The 20833-nt window shown below is 40.4% G+C and overlaps 2 protein-coding genes and 1 long non-coding RNA gene across 3 annotated transcripts in view; 2 read left to right on the top strand and 1 right to left on the bottom strand.

Annotated features, from left to right (window-relative positions):
* Positions 1-11715: 11715 nt before the first annotated feature.
* Positions 11716-12507, bottom strand: LOC134289511 (uncharacterized). Its single transcript, XR_009998547.1, has 2 exons — positions 12237-12507; positions 11716-12164 (listed from the first exon to the last, which is right to left on the bottom strand). It is a non-coding gene; the product is annotated as an uncharacterized LOC134289511 (long non-coding RNA).
* A 215-nt stretch (positions 12508-12722) lies between these two features.
* LOC109398804 (splicing factor 3B subunit 6) lies at positions 12723-13425 on the top strand. Its single transcript, XM_019671218.3, has 3 exons — positions 12723-12882; positions 12940-13058; positions 13125-13425. The coding sequence occupies exons 1-3, from the start codon at positions 12853-12855 to the stop codon at positions 13354-13356; spliced, it is 381 nt and encodes a 126-aa protein (XP_019526763.1). The 5' UTR covers positions 12723-12852; the 3' UTR covers positions 13357-13425.
* Positions 13426-15636: 2211 nt separating this feature from the next.
* Positions 15637-20833, top strand: part of LOC109398798 (protein NASP homolog) — a 62778-nt gene continuing 57581 nt past the window's right edge. The window contains exon 1 of the mRNA XM_019671207.3: positions 15637-15840. The gene's annotated coding sequence lies outside the window, so the exon portion shown is untranslated. The remainder of the gene's footprint in view (positions 15841-20833) is intronic.

The following is a 20833-nucleotide window of genomic DNA, read 5'->3' on the forward strand; positions in this document are numbered from 1 at the left end:
CTTTCAAGGTTTACTTTAGAAGTTTCTTCAAGGATTCCATTACTGTTGATGAACGAAGCAACCCATTGATCACAGTAGGCAAAGCCGTCGCACTGTTATTTGACATTAGTAGAAAACTTAGAGTAATAAATCATTCCTGAATTACACTTCAAACCATAAAGACGTGTTTTAGTCAATTGTCTGCTCAATTACCAATAGGTTATGGGCCCAGGAGAACTCGTTGAAGAGGAGAACGCTATCCGAACTGTAGAACCGTTACCAGCAATTCCGAGAAGTTCAAGGAGAAGTTCCAGCGCGATGGGTGATCTCAAGACGTCCTTCAAGAAGCTAGGTGATGCCAATTATGCTGTGTGGAAATTTCGAATGGAGCTTGTGCTGATTCAAGAAGACTTGTTGAATGTCGTGACTGAACAGAAGCCTGAAAATCCGCCGGCCGACTGGATCACGAAAGATGCGAAGGCGCGCGCACTGATCGGACTCTCAGTCGAAGATGGACAACTTTCCCATGTTATTCGAGCTGCATCAAGCAAGGAGATGTGGGACGCGTTACGGACTTATCACGAACGGTCATCACTGGCGAGCAAGGTCCATGTTCTCCGGAAGCTGTGTTCCCAAAGGCTGTTGGAAGGAGGAAGCATGTCCGAACATTTAAATGAAATAACGTGCCTATCCAACCGACTGATCGCTATGGGAGAAGAGCTGAAAGAACACTGGGTAGTGGCCATGATCCTATCAAGCTTACCTGAATCGTACGGAAGTCTCATTACGGCGTTGGAGAGTCGACCAGAAGCGGATTTAACCCTGGAATACGTAAAAGGCAAACTCCTTGATGAATGGAAGCGGCGTGAAGAAAATCAATCGATTGAGAAGGTTTTACGGACTGGCGGAGATGAATCACGAAAACCATTCTTGAAACAGAAGCTAACCTGCCATTACTGTGGAGAAACTGGTCATTTTCGTCGGGATTGCAAGAAGCTCGTGAGTGACAAGAGAAAGCAGCAGAAACCCAGAGAGCAAAAAGTGAAGCTAGCAACGAACGATGAAGTCGAGATGTGCTTGGCGGCTGGTGAGCAAACTGGTGGCGCTTTGTGGCTATTGGACTCTGGAGCAACCTCCCACATGACGAACGATGTACGCATGCTGGATAGTTTGGATGTGTCGCGAAAAACAAGTATCAGTTTGGCGGACGGAAACAAGGTGGTCGGAACCGGTATTGGTGCCGGTGTATTTCGAGGCGTAAATGAAGAAGGTAAAGGAGTCAAGGTGAAGCTGTCCGATGTCTATCACGTTCCAGCACTTGCCGGAAGTTTGTTGAGCGTTAGCAAGATAACCGATGAAGGATTCGAAGTCGTGTTCAGCAAGACAATGTGCAAGATTATGAAGGACGATGTCGTATACCTGATTGGAGAGCGCAAAGGAGGCTTGTATCATCTGAAGGCAGGACCTGAGAGAGCTTTGGTGACTGTAGCTGAGCATTCCCAACAATGCATTCACCTGTGGCATCGCCGATTGGGACACCGGAATGCGGATGCGATTATGCGGATTGTCCGAGAGGAAATGGGAACCGGAATGACGATGCAGAGCTGTGGCGTTCGAACCATTTGTGATACGTGTTGCGAAGGAAAGCAGAGTCGTGCTTCATTCCCGAAAGAGTCGGAAAGTCGAACCGTAGCCGTGGGTGACCTGATTCACATGGATTTGTGTGGACCATTCGAAGAGTGCACGCCGAGCGGAAACCGATTTTGTTTGGTGATCGTTGACGACTATTCCCGCTATACTGAAGTATATTTGATGAGATGCAAATCGGAAGCTTTCGTTAGGATTCAACAATACGTTCATTTGATTGAGAATCAGTTTGGAAGGAAACCAAGAATCATGCGAGCAGACGGTGGAGGTGAATTCAACAATGGAAAGCTGAAGCAATTTTGTGCAGATAATGGAATCCGGATGCAGCACACCGCTCCCTACAGCCCTCAACAGAATGGTGTAGCGGAGAGGAAGAATCGATATTTGGTGGAAATGATGAGATGTATGCTGGCCGAGTCGTCAAGCAAAACTCCTTTTGAAGTCTACTACGGAAAGAAGCCATCGTACACACATATGCGGATATTTGGATCAACAGCTTTCGTGCACATTCCAAAACAGAGACGTAGGAAGCTTGACAAGAAGGCAGAGAAGCTGACGTTCGTTGGATACGCGGATGGTTGCAAAGCATACCGCTTTCTGAACCGGATGAATTGTACTATCACTATCAGCAGAGACGCAAAATTTGATGAATACCTATATCAGGAGTCTGAAATTGCAGAACAGAATTTTAATGATGTTGTAGTAAGTCTGGAGAAGGAAATTCCTGTACCTCAAGTACCGAACGATGAGCCTGAAGTGGAACCCGAGCCAGAACCGGAACCGGAAGCAGAGGCTGAACCAGTCGAGCCAGTTGCAGATGGAGATGCGAGCCCGGAAGTGCATTATGAAGATGAATCGAATCATGATGAAATCACTCCCAGACGATCTTCGAGGCAAACGAAAGGAGTTCCCCCGAAATGGTTCGAGCGTATATGGGCAGTAACAGAATGTCAGGAGGAGCCAACAACATTTGCAGAAGCTATTTCGAGCAATCATAAGGAGGAATGGAAGATGGCCATGATGGAAGAAATGAATTCGATCGAAGATAACAATACGTGGAAGTTGGTTGAACTACCTGCTGGGAGAAAAGCGATCGGTGCCAAATGGGTCTACAAAATAAAAAGAGATTCCAACGGAGAAATTTCAAGATTTAAGGCGAGACTTGTAGCAAAAGGATTTAGTCAACAGTATGGCGTCGATTATGATGAAATTTTTGCACCTGTTGTACGTCAAGCAACCTTTCGTACATTATTGGCGGTGGCTGCAAAGAGAGGAATGTCTGTACGCCAATATGATATCAAGACTGCCTTCCTAAACGGCATCCTTGAGGAGGAGATCTATATGCAACAACCACCTGGATTTGTGATCAAAGGAAGTGAACGCAAAGTCTACCGATTGTTCAAGAGCTTATACGGGTTGAAGCAGGCTGCTAAGGCGTGGAACCAACGGCTTGATGTGGAACTGGAGCGTCAAGGTTTCAAGCGAAGCGAATCGGATCCATGCTTGTATGTGAAGCTCAAAGGAGGACATCATTGCTATGTATTAGTTTACGTGGACGACATTTTGATTGCAAGCGAGGACAACAATCTAATAATTGAGACGGAGAAGGCTTTGGAGACCAGATTCACGCTCACATCATTGGGAGAAGTCAACTGGTATTTAGGAATGGAAGTGAAGCGAAACAAAGAAGGAGATTTCTTTCTGAGCCAAGAACGTTACATAGAGCAGATTGCTAATTCGGCTGGATTAATGGAGGCAAAACCGTCAAAAATACCGTTAGACCCAGGATACCACAAGCATGAATCAAGTGATCGTCTTTCGGATAACAAGGAGTACCAAAAACTCATTGGTCAATTACTGTACGTATCCGTAAATACCAGGCCCGATATTTCTGCTGCTGTGTCCATCTTGAGCAGGAAAACAAGCTGTCCTACAAAAGATGACTGGGTGGAGCTCAAACGGGTGGCTCGGTATCTGATGACGACCAAAAATCTGTGGCTACGATTGAGCAATACGAAGAAGGACGAAGGATTACTAGGATTTTGCGACGCTGATTGGGCCGAATGCCGAGATGACAGAAAATCCAATAGTGGTTACCTGATGAAATACAACGGTGGAACAATTAGCTGGGCATGTTGCAAGCAAACGTGCGTATCGCTGTCAACGGCTGAAGCAGAGTTCGTGGCGCTATCAGAATCCGTTCAAGAAATGATATGGTTGAAGCGGCTACTCCGTGATCTGGATGAACATCCATTTGTTCCAGTTATGTACGAAGATAATCAAAGTGCCCTGAAAATGCTAGAAAACGAAAAATTCAGCAACAGGACCAAGCATATTGATACCCGATTTCATTATGCACGAGATATCAAAATGAAACAAGAAGTAAGTTTTGTCTACTGCTGCACTGAAGACATGGTCGCAGATCTTCTAACGAAGCCTCTTGGAGCAGTTCGATTGGAGAAACTGAGAACTATGTCTGGCGTCGAGATCATGCGTTGAGGAGGAGTGTTGATGAACGAAGCAACCCATTGATCACAGTAGGCAAAGCCGTCGCACTGTTATTTGACATTAGTAGAAAACTTAGAGTAATAAATCATTCCTGAATTACACTTCAAACCATAAAGACGTGTTTTAGTCAATTGTCTGCTCAATTACCAATAATTACGAGTTCGTGAAGAATCTCCAGAGGGAGCTCCTGGCGGAATCCTCATTGTGAACTCTTGGAGGAATCTCATAGGGAACTTCAGGAAGAATCTCCAGAAAAAACTCCTGGGGGAATCCTCAATGGAGGACTTATTATTTGGAGCAGCTGAAGAGAAGCTGCTGGAGCAATCTCCAGAGGGACCTGCAGGAAGAATACCCAGAGGATCTCTAATAGACTTTAAGACCTTTTCTTTCTGTAATTCATTTCCTCAACATTTTGACTACGGTAAATACCAAAACACAAAGTTATTATTCTATATACAAAATCAATTCTCTATTCATGCCATTATTCACATTCGATAAGCTGAGCTTCTTCAATCTACCACTAAAACAAAATTACAAGCCACTGTTATTAGCAGATATGTACCACATCTTCCGGAAGAGCAATTTCTGGTCTAGCTTCGGGATTCGCAATGATGCACAGATGTCCCCTGCTTTTTGCTACTGGGCATTTATATGGCGCATAGATTCCGCGTCAGTCATCTCCCTGGATCCGGTTTTGGGCACCATCGTCAGTGGGGTATATCACTCGCTAGGAGGGGAGGACTACGGGAGGAAACCTGAAATACAATGACGACGGTTATCGTCCGTTGATTTTCGGGAAGAATGCACGACTTACCTACCTAGTAATCTTGACTGGATTTCCTAATTCAAGCCAAAATGAATTGCTGTACTCAATGCCAGCAACAGCTGAACAATATTCCGGCGCATTGTGTTGCCCTTGGGGAAAGTACGCAGTGGTCATGCGGGGCGTAGGCTTGATGTTCCAGTTGAAAATTCTCCGGCAATGGTGTGGCCTCCGCCGGAGCAACATTTCCTTGTCTCGGCAAAATTTTGGCTTTCTCCGTGAATCTGTTGGAGCAACGTCGAACGCATCCCGGTGGATTCAAACTTTTTTATTAATAATTATTCAGTGATGTTCGCTACGAAAGCTTTTTTCTGAGGCGAAGAACGCGAAGAACTAAAAAAAGTTGTCAACAAAAACAAACTTTCGAAATGACATTGCTGTCAAATTTCTACAGTGTTGCCAGAAAGGGTTCATTCGAGCAGAAAATTCGAGCAGTTGTATCATGATATTCAGAATATCACGTTCGGGAAGGTGATATTGGAGGTGTCAAAAATGTATGGCAATATCACGTTCCAGAAACATGATATTGGCCTTGTATCACGAAAACCGCTTGTATCATGATACAACGGCGTAGTCTGAACATAGCATTACGTTTTGGTATTGCTACTCGCGCTGTATCCACCTCTCCAAACTGATTAAAATAACAATATCAACTGTGCACTTTAGAATCATATCAGTGCTGCCAGTTTCACAAACTAATTCGAATCTACCACAACAACATTGGTTATGCGTCATAAAATCAAAAATAATTTGTGGGGTGATTATTTTTTAACTTTTTTACCACAATTATTAGTGAAATGCTTTGCTTCATTATAATTTACGAAATCTTCACCAAGCGGTCCGCCAGCACTGCTGTTGCAGCAAACATAAACAGTGGGAGAACGTACCAAAATAATTCGATCATTTCTAACTTGTTACATAAAAAATCTAACATTTTTCGTGACATTTGGATATGTTTCCTTGTTATTCAATGAAGTAGAGTAGTTTACTGCTTGAGTTGCTTTCAAATGATTCATATTCTCGAAATGTTTACATTGGAGGTACCGAGACAAAGAGGTGCTATTTTTGTTTATTTGTTTATGGAATTGGTATAGAAAGGCTACACGACTACTATCGTGCTTGATGATTGTTTCAGAGGCGTCTCGTGACTAGCAGACTGACCTGTTCTACAGATTACTATTTTACTAAAAGAAAACACATTAGAGTTATTTTATACTATACTTGCTGTTTTTTTTGTTTTAGTATTGTGATTTTTAACATAAGCTGATTTTTATCTTCTTGTTTGTTAACCATTTTCTGAAAAATATCTTCCGCATTTTCATCGCAAATAATGATGCGATTCGCATTCAGATGCGCCTTTGAGCGACTTCCGAAGTTTGGTATCTCACATACTTTTAGAAAAATCCATTTTCGGTGGAAATCATTTTTTAACGTTCTTCACACACCGACGACACTTGTTTTTTTTTTTCAATCATGTCCAACATGCTCTCTTTTCCGCAAATGTTCAAAATTTCCACCTCCATAAATTGTTTTAGCTCGTATTAAATAGCTCGAATTTAAAATTTGGAAATCGTTGCCAACGAGTTAGAGCACATTCGGCACCCCCAGCTTCATCCACGCTGGATGTAATGCATAACAAGCGCGCACGACATTGGGTGTGCCAAAATGTGCTCTAGCTGCGCAAGTTGTTCTCAGCCTACGTAGAACGACAACCCGAGTAGCCACAGTCCAAGCTTTCATTCATTTCTGGTTTTGCTACACACATGTATAAACTTTCCACTGAAGAAGCTCTTTGCGTTTAGCTGTGTGCCTCTGGTATCCATCGCATTTTTCTCTAAAGAGTATACCGAGCAGCATGCTAACAATCATTTACACACATTTGAGAACCTGATCGGTAAGCATAGCTGGCAAAGACTTTAGTATTTATTTAAATACTGTGCAATTAATGTTCCTTCTTCCATTTTTTTTAGATATTGTTAAATAATCCTTTAATTTCCAACAACGATACAACATACATTTTTTAGCATTCTAAAACTGTAAATTTTCAACATGATTTTAAAGACTTTAGTCGATTGCGCTTAGCGTGCGTGTACGCGTGAGAAGCAGGCGGGAAGTGAAAAATGGAAAGAAACGTTGACAACGCTGCTGCTGGTTCTAGACGAGTAGGGAACGTATGAGCGACAGAGTAAAGTGAAATGAATTCGAATGAACACTGCCATTCGGAGGCAAAAAAGGGAGAAACCTGTTGGTTTGGGAACAGCATCCATCGTTCGCATGAATCGGGGAACCGGTGGCATGTAGTTTCGAAGAGTCGAGCAAGAGAGAGCTGCGCAAGGCTGGCTCTCGCATGCTCTTGTTATATGGTTTCTGCCGGAGGATGGCTTGGAGTAGTCTTTCGTTCTTCATAAACCGGGAACGATGTTAGCGCCTTGTGTGCAAGTTGTTATGGGGTATGTGCGGTAGGAGTTTTAAATTTAGTATACAGTGAGGATTCGCTCGTTGGGTCACTACTGCGCCCCGATTATCGAATCGTGTTCGTTCGTTGGGGCTACTGACAACTGATCAAAATGCTGTAGACACACGCAAGTGACGAAAAATACGTCACGAAACACTCACATACTTGCACAAACGTTCTGTACATAGGAGCTGCGATGCGACGACGGTCAGACTCGTTTTGACATTGACAGTGCTTTTTAGTTGGGTTTTGCCCCAACCAGTGAACATTCAACTATCGAGACAGCCCATCTAACGAGCCGCCAACGATCGAATCGGGACTGTATTCTTTTGGTATATCTACTTAAAGATTATTTTGCGAGTTTTATTCTCAGCCTATACCCGTTCCAAGAACAGGTCGAACATGTGGACGAGGCGCCTCTGGATTGTTTGGAATAAGAATCAAATAAGAAGAATAAAATTTGAGCTGACACGCTAAGGGGCCTTAAGAAGCCAATTTGATGAACCCGATGAACCATGCAGAATCACAGTTGACAGTTGTCAGATGTCGAAATTACTGGCGGAAAAAGCAAGAATTTTACTTGAGCGCGCTCTACTTGAGAACAAGAAACTTCGCCATCTTTGTCTTACTCATGCATAACTGCCATTGTTACCTGAGAATTGTCACATCGTGTAATGAAGAATTACTCATAGAAAATAAGATTCATTATTTTGAGCAAATCAACCAATAGTCCATTTTACGAGCCGATTTTATGAATGAATTTTGACAGGAGGTAGCGTCCAATAACCCGTGAAAATCAATATCATCATCAACATTGTTGTCCTTCGGAAAATGGCTCATTCTTTGCTGCAATTGACGTAATAGAGTAAGGTGGGGCAAAAGTTCGACCTTAGTTGATAATTCAACCTATTTCAAAAAATCGAAGCAGATATAAATAAATAAATACCGTGTGGTGATTCTACCATCCATGAGCTAAAAATTTGCTGAACAAAGCTACGCCAAACGTCTTTTCAATTTTGAGTTACAACACTTTTTGTATGTGTGTGTTTTATTCGAACTCTTGCCCCACCACTGGGGCAAAAGTTCGAATCTAGTGTTTGTGGAATTTCGCTAACCGTTGCACACTATTTTGACACTTTGGTAATAGGAATACCTGAAACCACTTAATATTTGATGTTAGAACTGGAATACACTTTAAAATTCGATTTGGATTTTACCCAAATCAGGGTTAAATTTACTACACCAAAAATTAGTAGTTTTCCGTCAAATTCAGATAAAACAACATATTTTTTCAACTTTTATCGAATTTTCTCACTAATTCCATCACTCTTAGAGATAATATGTACATTTTGCACAATTTTAGGTTTACACCTAAAGTTGCCACATGACTCGAACTTTTGCCCCACAATTCGAACTTTTGCCCCACTATGTGTAAAATACGATTTCCAAATCTTTTTTGCAAAAAGTTATACATGCTAGAGCATCTTCAAAATATGCCTAGTTACGCCCCAAAATAAAATATCGAATTCGATTTCATTAAAATTTCATTCCATGCGTTGGAAGGGCCATCGCATGTTACAATTTTTTGATCAAAAACCAACATTTTGTCATAACTTCTCGAAATATTGATCAATTTTCATAATTTTTGAAGTGAAAGACTCTTTTTCAAAAAGGGTTCGAACAACCTTGACACCTGAAAGAAATAATTTGAATTGAGTTCAAAAACTTCAAAAGAAACTCTTGCCCCACTCGAACTTTTGCCCCACTTTACTCTACAGTAAGGACCCGATTTTGTCAGCCCCACGTATGTGGCAGCCCTAATCCCACCTAATGCATCTGACAGGAGCCAACATCTATCGTGTATCCACAATGGATTCCTTTGTGAATACACAAATGTTTACATACAAGATGTTGGATTCTTAAACATGGCGGCCTCGCACCCTGGTGGTCAGCCCCATTTTGCGACGAACTTTTTGCTCTCATTATCTAACGGTTAAACATTAACCAATTCATTTAAGATCATCATAAAACTGCTGCTGAAAGGCAGAAAATAGAGGGATAAAAATTGTGAATATCTGTTTACCCGCATAATCACTAACTGTAAATGTGGCGTTTCACATACTGTTGATGACTATTAGCAATTGTCAATCAACCATTTCTCAAACTATCTGAGAAAACAGTAAGATAACCATACCACGTACAGATTTGCCTGTTTGACAAATGGTAAGCCGCCAAATTACAGTATGTGGAATAGGCGGTTAAGATAGGTTACCATAAAAAATCGCTCATTTTCCCGAACAAATTTTTCGCAATACAGTATAGAATATGGTCGATATATTATCCATTTTTTCAGACAATTCATTGAATAGCAAATGGTTGGGGAACAGTTTGACCGTAAATTTGAACGAAAACGAATACTGTATGTGTAACTAGTGATTTATAGTTCTCCATTGTAAAATAACTGCATTCTATATTGCACACATAAAGTTACGAAGAGTAATACCAGAAACGAATTAAATAAGAATTAATGAAACAATTTCTTTTATAAATTACACTGTAATATGCATTCATGCTATATTCCATATAATAAGGTTGTTTTCTGCTCCAGCTTCATTGTTGTCAGCAGTCAAGAAGCCACGAAATGCCCGAAAAGCTTCAGCCGCTGGTTTGGAGATCGAATCAAGGGAAGGTTAATCCACACTTGATTGTCCTAGCGTTGGAAGCGCAACCGTGTACCGTATTACCCCGCTAATACGACACCGACTGTTGTCGAATAACCGGGGTAAACTTTTAATTCGACAAACTGGTCACCCTACACCACGTTGCTCTTTGAAATTTGGCAACTCTATTTTTGTTTTTGTTTTGATTTCCGGATTTGTTATGAAACATGATTTCAACAGATATTGCGGTGGTGCGAATGAAAAGCTCGTTCTTTTTACGATTGTTGCCATCCTCAGTCGATTCCGGTTGATCTTCAGGCGGTTTGGGCGTCAAATAGCACCAAAACTGAACTTCCGGAATTAGCGTCTGCAAGAGGAGCTGCTGCGGGTGCGAGTATAAGCGCAATATTAAACTGTTTTGCATTTACAGTGTACATCGCTGTGACATTCCAACACTTTTTAATTCGACATGTGTCGAATAAGCGGGGTACGAATTAAAAAGTGCCGAATTAAAACGTGTCGAACGAGCGGGGTAAGACGGTATAAGGAAACAGTGCCTACAGGAGAAATATAAACAATTTTTAGTTCACTGATCAACTGTAGAAACACTAGAATCCGCCTGGTGTAAAATACTTACCGTGGGCGGACGATGCACCTCATGCCTCGTTGCCGAACCATCCGGATGTTGTCGTCTGGTTCTAGCGGCATTGAAATTTGCAGCTGTAGGGCATCGATGAGGACGACCGCTAATGCCTCCGGATGGAAACCGTTTCCGACTACGGGGACAAAAGATACACTGTAGGTTTTCGTTGGGTAGACATTATTCCGTTAGATAAAATACTTACCACTTATAAGTACGTTTACTGCTGCGGCGGCTGCTGCTGCTGGTCCGATTTTTTTTCTTTGTTTTGAAAGTTCTCATTGCAGCCATCAGCCGATTTTCATTGGTTCACGAATACTGATGCATGCAACTGCTTGTCATATTGTCAAGCATCAGTAACATATAATAAAACGCACGTGTGTAAGTGTGTTGCACGAAATAAGCACAAACAGTATGATATAAGGTGAGTTAATATTGCCGCCATTACTTCCGAACTCCCATCTCCATATCATTCAACAATACTTGCACAGTCTAATATAATGTCACCACTTGGTATAGATGGCTTATACCATGATTTTTAGTCGACTGCGTTGAATCTCACATTCTGCGACATAAAAGCAACTATTTGTCATACATTAACAACAACAGATACAAGACAATTACTGTTTGGAGATTAAGACAAACTGTAAATCTTTATGCGGGTAGATTTTTGAGGGGAGCAAAAAATGTGTTCCGGAAAGGGGCTGACAAAATCGGGTCACTTATGTACACGAAAAAAAATTTCCATATTGAATGTATAAGAAAATGTTATACTTCTTTGCCATTTCGTTCTCCATATAAATCTCATTTGGGAGTGTATTATGAAGCATAACATACAACGAATAAAATGTATATGTTTTACTTATGAATGTCATTCACTGTTTTTAATAACTTGCATTAGAAATCTTATAGAATGTATGCGTCAAATCTATTGAACCTTATTACAGTATATTTTGATTATAGATCAATTTAATTTCGCGTTGAAAAAATAATAAGGCTTAACTTGGTATCAATAAGAATAGTTTTATTTCATCGGTTAAATCACCATTACCACTTAGAGGCTAAACTAAACGAACCTGAATATGCTCCACGACCCTCCCACATCAGCTCCACACTGCGAAGTCATCTTTTCCTGTAGCATCACAAACTTATTTGTTATAATGAGTTTGTGGTAGCATTGCACTGCCTTTTGCTCCCACTGCAGCTGAACTTCTACCAGATCCCAATGCGGTGCAGTTGACGACCCTTTTCCGCTCTCCGGCGTAAATTCATGATCCTGAAGGCTGAGCCGCTCTCGAGATGGCAATAACCATGACGAAGATGGCTCTCTAGTTGCGCCCCCAAATCCTTGCCCATATCAAGGAACTAGAATACCGGAATATGTATTGCGACGGGAACTTTCTCGGGATCGTGTTCCAGGCTGATGGCTTTTTTTCGGGGATGGAGGATACTCTATCGAAGAGAAAAGATGTGTTAGCATTCTGCAGCATGCAGAAATGATGATAATTTATGTATGATACTTACCGTGATCTTCAAGTACTCGATTTTCGCGCAATTTGCTCTGCCATTTGCTGAGCTGAGCAAGAAAACACACATTTCTTTTCGTGCCGAAACAAAGTGATGATCACAATCAATGGCTAAGGAAGGACGTTGAATTAACGGCGGCAACATTTGTTTGTATTGGAATAAATTTTCAAAGCAGAACCTTATGTAGTATATTAGTTAAAACTTATACTTTTTCACCATAACATAAAACTTATACAGGGTATAAGAAAATGTTATAGCTTTCAATAGGTTTCTAAATGGACATAATTAATTGATGTTATGAATTCAATTACGGCGTATCTAATGAAAAATATTAATCAATCCTTATATATAAAATTATTAAATATTAAATTTCTTTTCGTGTATATGAATCGTCCTACTGCTCGAAATTGCATTAAAGCATTGCACCCTTTTGAAATATACTACATAACGGTCGTAGCGACTCGTAACGCACGCATTGTTTTGACGTTTCTTTGGCATTCTTAAAATTTTAGTCGCATTGGTTTGGAAATAAACATTATTTTTTTACAATTTGTTCGAAAGTTTTGTAATTTTATCGGTGAATTAGTTATCCTGAGAGCATAAATTCAACACAATGGCTTTGGCAATGCAGAAAAGAAATAACGTAAGTTACAGTCCCTTGATTTCCTGTCCGAATTTCACTGTTTTTTTTTCCTTCCAGGTTCGATTGCCTCCGGAGGTGAATCGGGTGTTGTATGTGCGAAACTTGCCCTACAAGATCACATCCGACGAAATGTACGACATTTTCGGCAAATATGGAGCCATCCGTCAAATCAGAGTGTAAGTTGATGGTTTTATTTAATTTTTCGAGGCAGTACAATCAGTAATAAACGAAATCCTTTCCAGGGGAAATACGCCGGAAACCCGTGGAACAGCGTTCGTCGTCTACGAAGACATATTCGATGCCAAGAACGCCTGCGATCACTTGTCTGGATTCAACGTTTGTAATCGATATCTGGTGGTGCTGTACTACCAGTCTACGAAGGCCTTCAAACGGTTGGACGTGGACAAGAAGCAGGAGGAGCTGGACCAGATGAAGGCCAAGTACAACATCAATTCGGACGATTTGCGGAAATAGTTTAGCATAAATGGATTGTATTTAATCTTAATGAAAGTAAATTAAGTTCTATACTAAGTACACACTTAATTTTGCATTATAGTTTCACTTTGAAATCTTCATAAAAAATAAATGATACTGTTTTTTTTACGGGCGCATATAGCCGGGGTAAACTGGCGGAGCAAGAATATGATGGGGATAATGGGTTAGAATCCCGGACTGCAAAAAAAAACTTTAACTTCATTGCGAATAGAGTATATCTATCACCTATACTTGGCACAACAGTCCCATGTGAATAGGAAACCCAGCAAACATGGGACTGTTATGCGAATAGGGGCAGTATATCTAGTGCTGAAAAATTCATTTCGTCGTACCTATCTAAACTCAATCACTTGCAGCTCATTTAAGAAGCTGAACCTGAGAATATGGTATATGAAAAACTTGTGCGGCTAGGCCAGTTCTGCAAGAAAGTCACGGAAAAACCGCTATTCACCGTGAATATCATTGGCATTTTTCGAAGGTAGTCCGTGACATTTACCTTATATATTCGAAAAAAAAAAACAGTTATTCCGTGACTTTCTTGCAGAACTGGTCTAGCCGCACAAGTTTTTCATCTCGTTTTTAATATACCATATTCTCAGGTTCAGTTTCTTAGGTTTCTTAGGTGGTTGAATTTAGATATGACGAAATAAAGTATTCAGCACTGCCTATACTGCCCCCACTCGCATAACAGTTCCATCTTTGCTGGATTTCCTATGCATATGGGACTGTTATGCGAGTGGGGGCAGTATATCCAATCATTTTTTTTATTCCTAATTCCGTTCACATCATGCAAAACAAATGGGTGACCAAATTAGGAACCGAATAAAAGTTATTTTGAATTAAGCGATGAGGACCGGACCTGGTGTGATGATTAGAGCAATTGACTATCACGCCGAGGACCTGGGATCGAATCTCACTCTCGACAAACTCGCAAAATGTGAGTTCTTCCTTCGGAAGGGAAGTGAAGAGTGGATCCCGAGATGAACTATATAGCTCCAGTAAACTTCTTGGGTTCCAAGGGGCTGTCCATAAACCACGTAGTCATTTTTTTGGGACTTTTCGACACCCCCCCCCCCCGCGTGGTCATTAGCCCAAATTTTTTTATTTGTCCATACAAAATGGTCATCGGCCAAACTCCCCCTTCATGACCACGTGGTTTATGGATAGCCCCCAATTAGATCCCATATCTTGTTGCAAAATTTCAGCCAAATCTGGAAAACTACACAGCAAAAAATAAATGCAACCCGCCCGATGTAATTCATTCCGATGTACTAAATAATCAATGTAATCACGATTCCTATGAACGATTACATCGTTTTGATGTAAAATCCCTTGTTCTTATGTGTACATCGTCCGATGTAATATTCATGCAACCGACGTATTGATCGGGTTGCAGCAGTTCAGATGTAATATTACAAAACAGTTTTTTTCTGTGTATAATTGTTATACTTTTGGCATCAAATACGCGCGCGTCCTGAAACATAAAAGCTGTGGAGTGTTCAGAACTAGGCTTCGTGTCCCATGCTATGTAGTCCGTGTTGGGACGTTACGCCAAGAGAAAGGAAGAAGGTTTTGTATGTATTGGGTTTCTCGTTGATGTTTAGACTGCTGTGATAATTTGAGAATCCACTGAATCATCATTTCCCAGCGACATTTCACACTAATCAAACTAATTTTGTTTACACGTTGTGCATCCGATGTCTCTGTCATGAACTCAACCGAACTTGTTTATGCCAGCCGCTGCGAAGTCGTGTGCGAAATTCGACTGTGATGATAATGAATTTCGGCTGAGTCTAAATGGGTGCAAATGTCGCAATAATTTCTTGGATTTTTTTTTTCTATTTTTATCGTTTAATATCTGCAGAGCTCTGAAATAAAATTTCTTCCATTTAATTCTGCGTTTTTGAGTCATAAAATCAATTTTCCATCCGCAGACCGTTCAACACCAGTCTCCCTTTGTCATTTCAGAGGTCATTTCTGCATTAACATGTCTAAAGGGTCTAACTCGTTTTGTAAACAAACATTGTTTCTGTCGCCGTAGGGTCTATCTCGATCCAATCACGCACGTCGACACCCTTAATAGAAAGAGCGAAGATAGATCTTTCTGATAACGGCCCCCAGATGCGTGGGTGGATCGAGATAGACCCTACAGCGACAGAAACAATGTTTGTTTACAAAACGAGTTAGACCCTTTAGACATGTTAATGCAGATTTCATCCTGGAGCCGTTACTTGCCGTTACCAAATCGAAAACCGTCAAACGCGCCATTTGTCATTGTCAGTTTGATCGAGGCCGGTAGCGAGTGGCGTCCGCGATAGTGCTCTGATAAAGTAAAGTGTTTTTTGAAGAAATCATCGAAATTATTCCACTTTTTGTGAGTTTTTCTGCTGGTAAACTTCGTCGGTGCGGTTTAAAATTGTGTGGCTGTTACTATTTGCGCCGCAGTGCATTCGGTTCTGTCTGGTAAGTGTTTCATTTGTTGTCTTGACTTTGGTGCTGTTGCACTATACCGGACACGCTAAAAAGCAAGCAGCGAAGTTGTTCTTCGCCAGCCGGAATGCGAGGAACATTGCCATTCTGATTGAAGTTAATGAACATTAAGGACAAGGTACATATTTGGAGTACATAGCTCAAAATTTCTAGAGCACCGTTTTTTAGAACCGTTGAACGGATTTGGATAAGAATGCATCACACTAATTGTACAGTGGTTGTCAACAGCGTGATGCATTTTAATTGATTGATTTGTCTTTATTAAAGAGACTTTCAGCCCTTGGCTGGTTCGTCTCTGTGATGCATTTTAATCCAAATCCGTTCAACGGTTCTAAAAAACGGTGCTCTAGAAATTTTAAGCAATGTATTCCAAATACCTTGTCCGAATACATAGCCAAATAGAAATAGCCAAAGTTATAAATAGGCTGCTGTGCACAACATTCAGATAATTTCACTTTTTTCAAACAGTTTATCTTGATAAGGTAATAGTGAATAGAGCATATGTTAATATAGGGTATCGCGCCACTTGGGCGGTGGCTTCTATATTCGTCAGTTTCCCACTATAACTCAGTAAATTTTGAACCAATTGACATAAACATAAATACACAGAACAACAATTACTAGCTACGTTCGGCTATTTTAGGGAAAGAGTGCAAAAAACCCTAGTTCTCAGATTATCAAAATGATTTTCAGGGCAGAGTGCTCCGACGAGCGGATTTGCTGACATCTCACAGCAAGTCCTGAAGGGTCTCGTGGCCCGTTCAATGCTTGCATCGACGGTGTCGAATCCGCCCAGCTTGTGGAGATCGTCGGTTGGGTGCCGAGGGTTCATGTTGTGAACCATCTTGAGCAGCTTGTTCTTTTTCACCTGCAGCCTTTTGCGGTGAGATTGATCACAGTTTCCCCAAACCGCCGATGCATAGGTGATCATTGGTCGGATGACGCACTTGACCACCAGTAGCTTGTTCTTAATGTGCAGCTTCGACCGTCGTAGGTTACCCTTTCCGGTGACGTAGTTCACACATCACATGCTTGTCGAACTTTAGCTTCTTGTCGAAAAGCACTCCAAGATATTTGACTTTATCGTCCCATGTAGTTGACTGACCATTGACTATAATCCCCAATATATCCTGAAAGGCGCCTTTAATAATCCCCAACGTCTTCTAAAATGTCCAACTTGTTGCTTAGATTCCCCAAAGGCATAATTTCCCAAGAAGACCCCCATGATTTGATCCATAGATATTTATTGCTGTATGCAGTGCCGGATTTACAAATGTGGGGGCCCGGGGCCACAGTGTTGTGGGGGCCCCCAACATACTTTTTTTCATTGCAGAAAAATCCAGAAAATTTGATAAATTATTCCAAAAATTAGGGTTGTTATTGGAGAAATTAATCTAGCTTAATTAGCGTAACTAGAAAAAAGGCAACCTAAGCATAACAGAGATCCAGATATGAAAATTTAGTCTGAAAACGATAGTATAACAAATTTTATCAAGTAAATAACGCTTGATCTGAGAGTGTTCATAGCATTAGATTCCATTGATCAAGTCGATTCATGAGAAAGTCCTTTAATTTAGAAGTTTATAAATAGATTTTATAGGAGACATTTTCGAAAAATTTCAAATAAAATTGATAGGGCTATCTTTGGGGCCGTTATTGCAATAGCTCTAAATAGAATTTCTTGCGGAATCATTGATGAAATCTATAGAGTTGCTAACCAATTATCAGGTTTCTTTTTTGTGGAACTTAAGCATAAGCATTTCTAACGCGACTTCGAGAGGAGTTTCTGGTGAACGCGCAAAATAATTGTTTAGAACTCTTTGTGAAACTTCAAGAGGCAAGAAGCCATAGTGGTATTTTAAGCGGAAATTCTACTAAAAGCTGCTGAAGAAATTTCATCCGAAATCCATAATGAGTTCCTGGTGGAATTTCTGTTTTATTTTGAATAAAATTATAGGTAAAATTTCGTAATAATCTTTGGCGGACGAATTTTTAGCCAATTTAAACAAAAAGTGGTTGCAAAACTTTGAATATTTCAGGATCTTTCAAGAATTTCTCCCCAAATATCTACTGCAATTTTCATAAGGAACCTATGGATTTGTTAAGAGTTCGCCAAGGCAAAACTGGAAGCATTTCCTAATTTTTTTTTGGTTTTTGATTTTTCATTAAATAACGAAGCAATATTTCCAAAATCGGTTTTCGTACACATGTAAAGTATGGATCAAGGTATCTTCTGATTTTTTTGTGGTGGAAAATGTTTTCCATTTTTGCAGAAACCATTTTTTTGTGAAATTTTGTTCAAAAATGGTTGCTGCAAAAACGAAAAATATTTTCCACCACAAAAAAATTCAGAAGATACCTTGATCCATACTCTACATGTGTACGAAAACCGATTTTGAAAATATTGCTTCGTTATTTAATAAAAAATCAAAAACCAAAAAGTGAGGAAATGCATCCAGTTTCGCCTTAAATTACACATTCAAGCCAGGAAGAAAAATTCGTCATGAATTTAATCATATTAAAGAAAATCGGACCAGATCTTTGCAAAAAAAAATCCGCCTAAAATTCTTACTAGTACGTTCAAAGTAATGTTTCAACAATTCTAGAAATCGATTTGAATAATTTATAAGTTTGGTAAGCGGAATCCAACTCTAAAACTCTGAGAATGTGTCTTTATTCTGATTTATTCTGATAGAAACACTTGCAAATATTCAAAGAATTATGTAGGAAATGTAACACCAAAATTTTCGACAGAAAATTACACGAATTTTCAGCAGAAACTTTTTGACTGTCCATTCCATAGAGTTCAAGCTTTCATCCAGAATTCAGGTGAAGATGATCATTCCGAACCATAAACATCTTAACAACTTTCAGAAGAAGTTTGAAATTTTATAAAAAGGCAGATATCTGCTTCTTTCTAATTTGAAGCACAATATTTCACACACATATCTTGAGAGCAGAAGTACTTGTGATAAAAATAAAATCATGATGTTTGTAGCACTACTTTTTTTCGCTCCCCATTTGAAGTTAGATTTTGGGGCCCCTAAAATGTGGGGGCCCGGGACCATGGCCCCCCTGCCCCCCCTTAACCCTAAAAGGGATACCTGGGGTCCATTGGACCCCAGGCGCCTTTCAGAGCTCGTCTTTGATGGAACACACTTAGCGAGGTGACGAAACTGAGGCCATGAAGGTATCCCTTTTAGGGTTAAATCCGGCCCTGGCTGTATGTGAGAACTGTGAAAGAGGCTCTGTCCCAGTGTGGGAATGTTATGCCAGTAATAAGAAGAGTCATTATCCTTGCACATCATACATGTAGTGCATTTGGAAATGCATCAAATAAGTGTATACTCTAAATTGCCGCACGCAGAGACCCCCCATCTGAACAACACCGCAGCAGAGCTACGAGTGCGAAGGATTTAAATGGTTGCTCTTGTAAATACACTTTCGTCGGCGCTTTCGTTCCGTCGAAAAATAAGTCAACAGCACGTCGCACTTAGTATGCGCACGCGTCTTGGGAGATCCAAACTGCGCCTCGAATGATTCCGCAGGCGGAAATGTGACGCGACAAAGAGCGAGCTCGTTTTTTGTACGCAATGACAACACCAGCAGCTGTAGTCGTCCTCATGCCGTGGAGCAACGCCACACGAACGCACGAACGAATAGGGTGATGATCATTGTTTTGGCATGAAGTTAATGCAATTTGGAACGTTATTTTCAAAATCATGTTTTGGCTTAGCTACAAAAGATAGAGTTTTGGTGTCAAAAAAAAAAAAAAAACATTTTTAGGGAACAAGTTCGTGCATGTTTTGTAGAAGAACTTTTTTAGCAAAAGCTTTACTTTGATATTTAAGTCATCAAAAATGCCCGAAAAAAGGTTGATTTTTTCGACCAATCTTGCATTGCTTTTCAATTTAAGGCCTTTTAAACTATTTTTACAAAGTTTACGTCCAATAGAAAGTAGAAGTTATTAGCTTTCAATTCGTGCTGAGAAAGTTTGTACGATTGATAGTTTAGTAGATACAGGACTTCAAAGACAAGCAAAAGTTAAAAACTTAAAATGTGATTAACTCACTTAGCAGTGATTTCCGATCCTATGTTCCATGGGAACTTTTTCATCTCTCATCAAGACCTATCGGCTTTGAAAATATCCAAACACCGGAACCAAACACCCTATACACAGAGAAACAGACGTCACACTCTCATCGCTTCCCATCGACCATCTTTTTAACGGTTGATTCAAATATTCTGTAGTAGGTCGATTGACCACTCGCGGCGCTGGTATTGTTTTTGCTCCTGTTTGACGTTTGCTCACTACCGCCATCTAGTAGTGGCCCGGCTAAACACAGTACGTTTAGCATTGGGTGATTACGTTTTCGTTGTGATGTTTTTTTTTAATGGAATTTGTTCTAAGTGTTACGTCTGTTTCTCTGTGCCCTGTATGTTCAGCAACATGGTATTCTCAAACGTCTACCGTGTGGATAATACGAGCCCAGTGATTCCGACTTTCATGGATCGAATCCAGAATATCATTTTAAGATATTTTTGTTCTTCGCATAAGTCTATTTATCTTATGAAATCTGTCATATTGTATTTTTTACGAATAATCAGACTTTGGCGACGAAATTGAACTCGCCCTAATATGGTACTAACCTAACATTTATGACACATTTTCGCCTTCTTTCCCCGATTCAGGCGAAATCAGCTGATTTTGTTTTGAAAACATAAACAGCTGGTAGCCGAGAACAATAAGGATGAACGTAAACATCGGTGAACCAGCTGGTTTTGTTGTGTAAACATGACCAGCTGGTGGACCGAGAACAAAAGACTTTAATAGTAAACATTGAGACGGCCGGCGAAAACTGTCACATTATCGAACGAGTTGCAAAAACCCTGCGACTGAGATTGACAGCGAAATCGAAAGCGAAATATGAGTACGACGAAATTTATCGCATCAAAGTCTAAGTCG

This window comes from Aedes albopictus, chromosome 3, assembly GCF_035046485.1.
Source record: "Aedes albopictus strain Foshan chromosome 3, AalbF5, whole genome shotgun sequence".
NCBI lineage: Eukaryota > Metazoa > Arthropoda > Insecta > Diptera > Culicidae > Aedes > Aedes albopictus.

Bases quoted from the DNA above. Each gene is read 5' to 3' on its own strand.
- LOC109398804 (XM_019671218.3), top strand. From the start codon at position 12,853: ATGGCTTTGGCAATGCAGAAAAGAAATAAC. The intron at 12,883-12,939 runs GTAAGTTACAGT...TTTTCCTTCCAG, and splicing joins CAATGCAGAAAAGAAATAAC to GTTCGATTGCCTCCGGAGGT. The intron at 13,059-13,124 runs GTAAGTTGATGG...AATCCTTTCCAG, and splicing joins GCCATCCGTCAAATCAGAGT to GGGAAATACGCCGGAAACCC.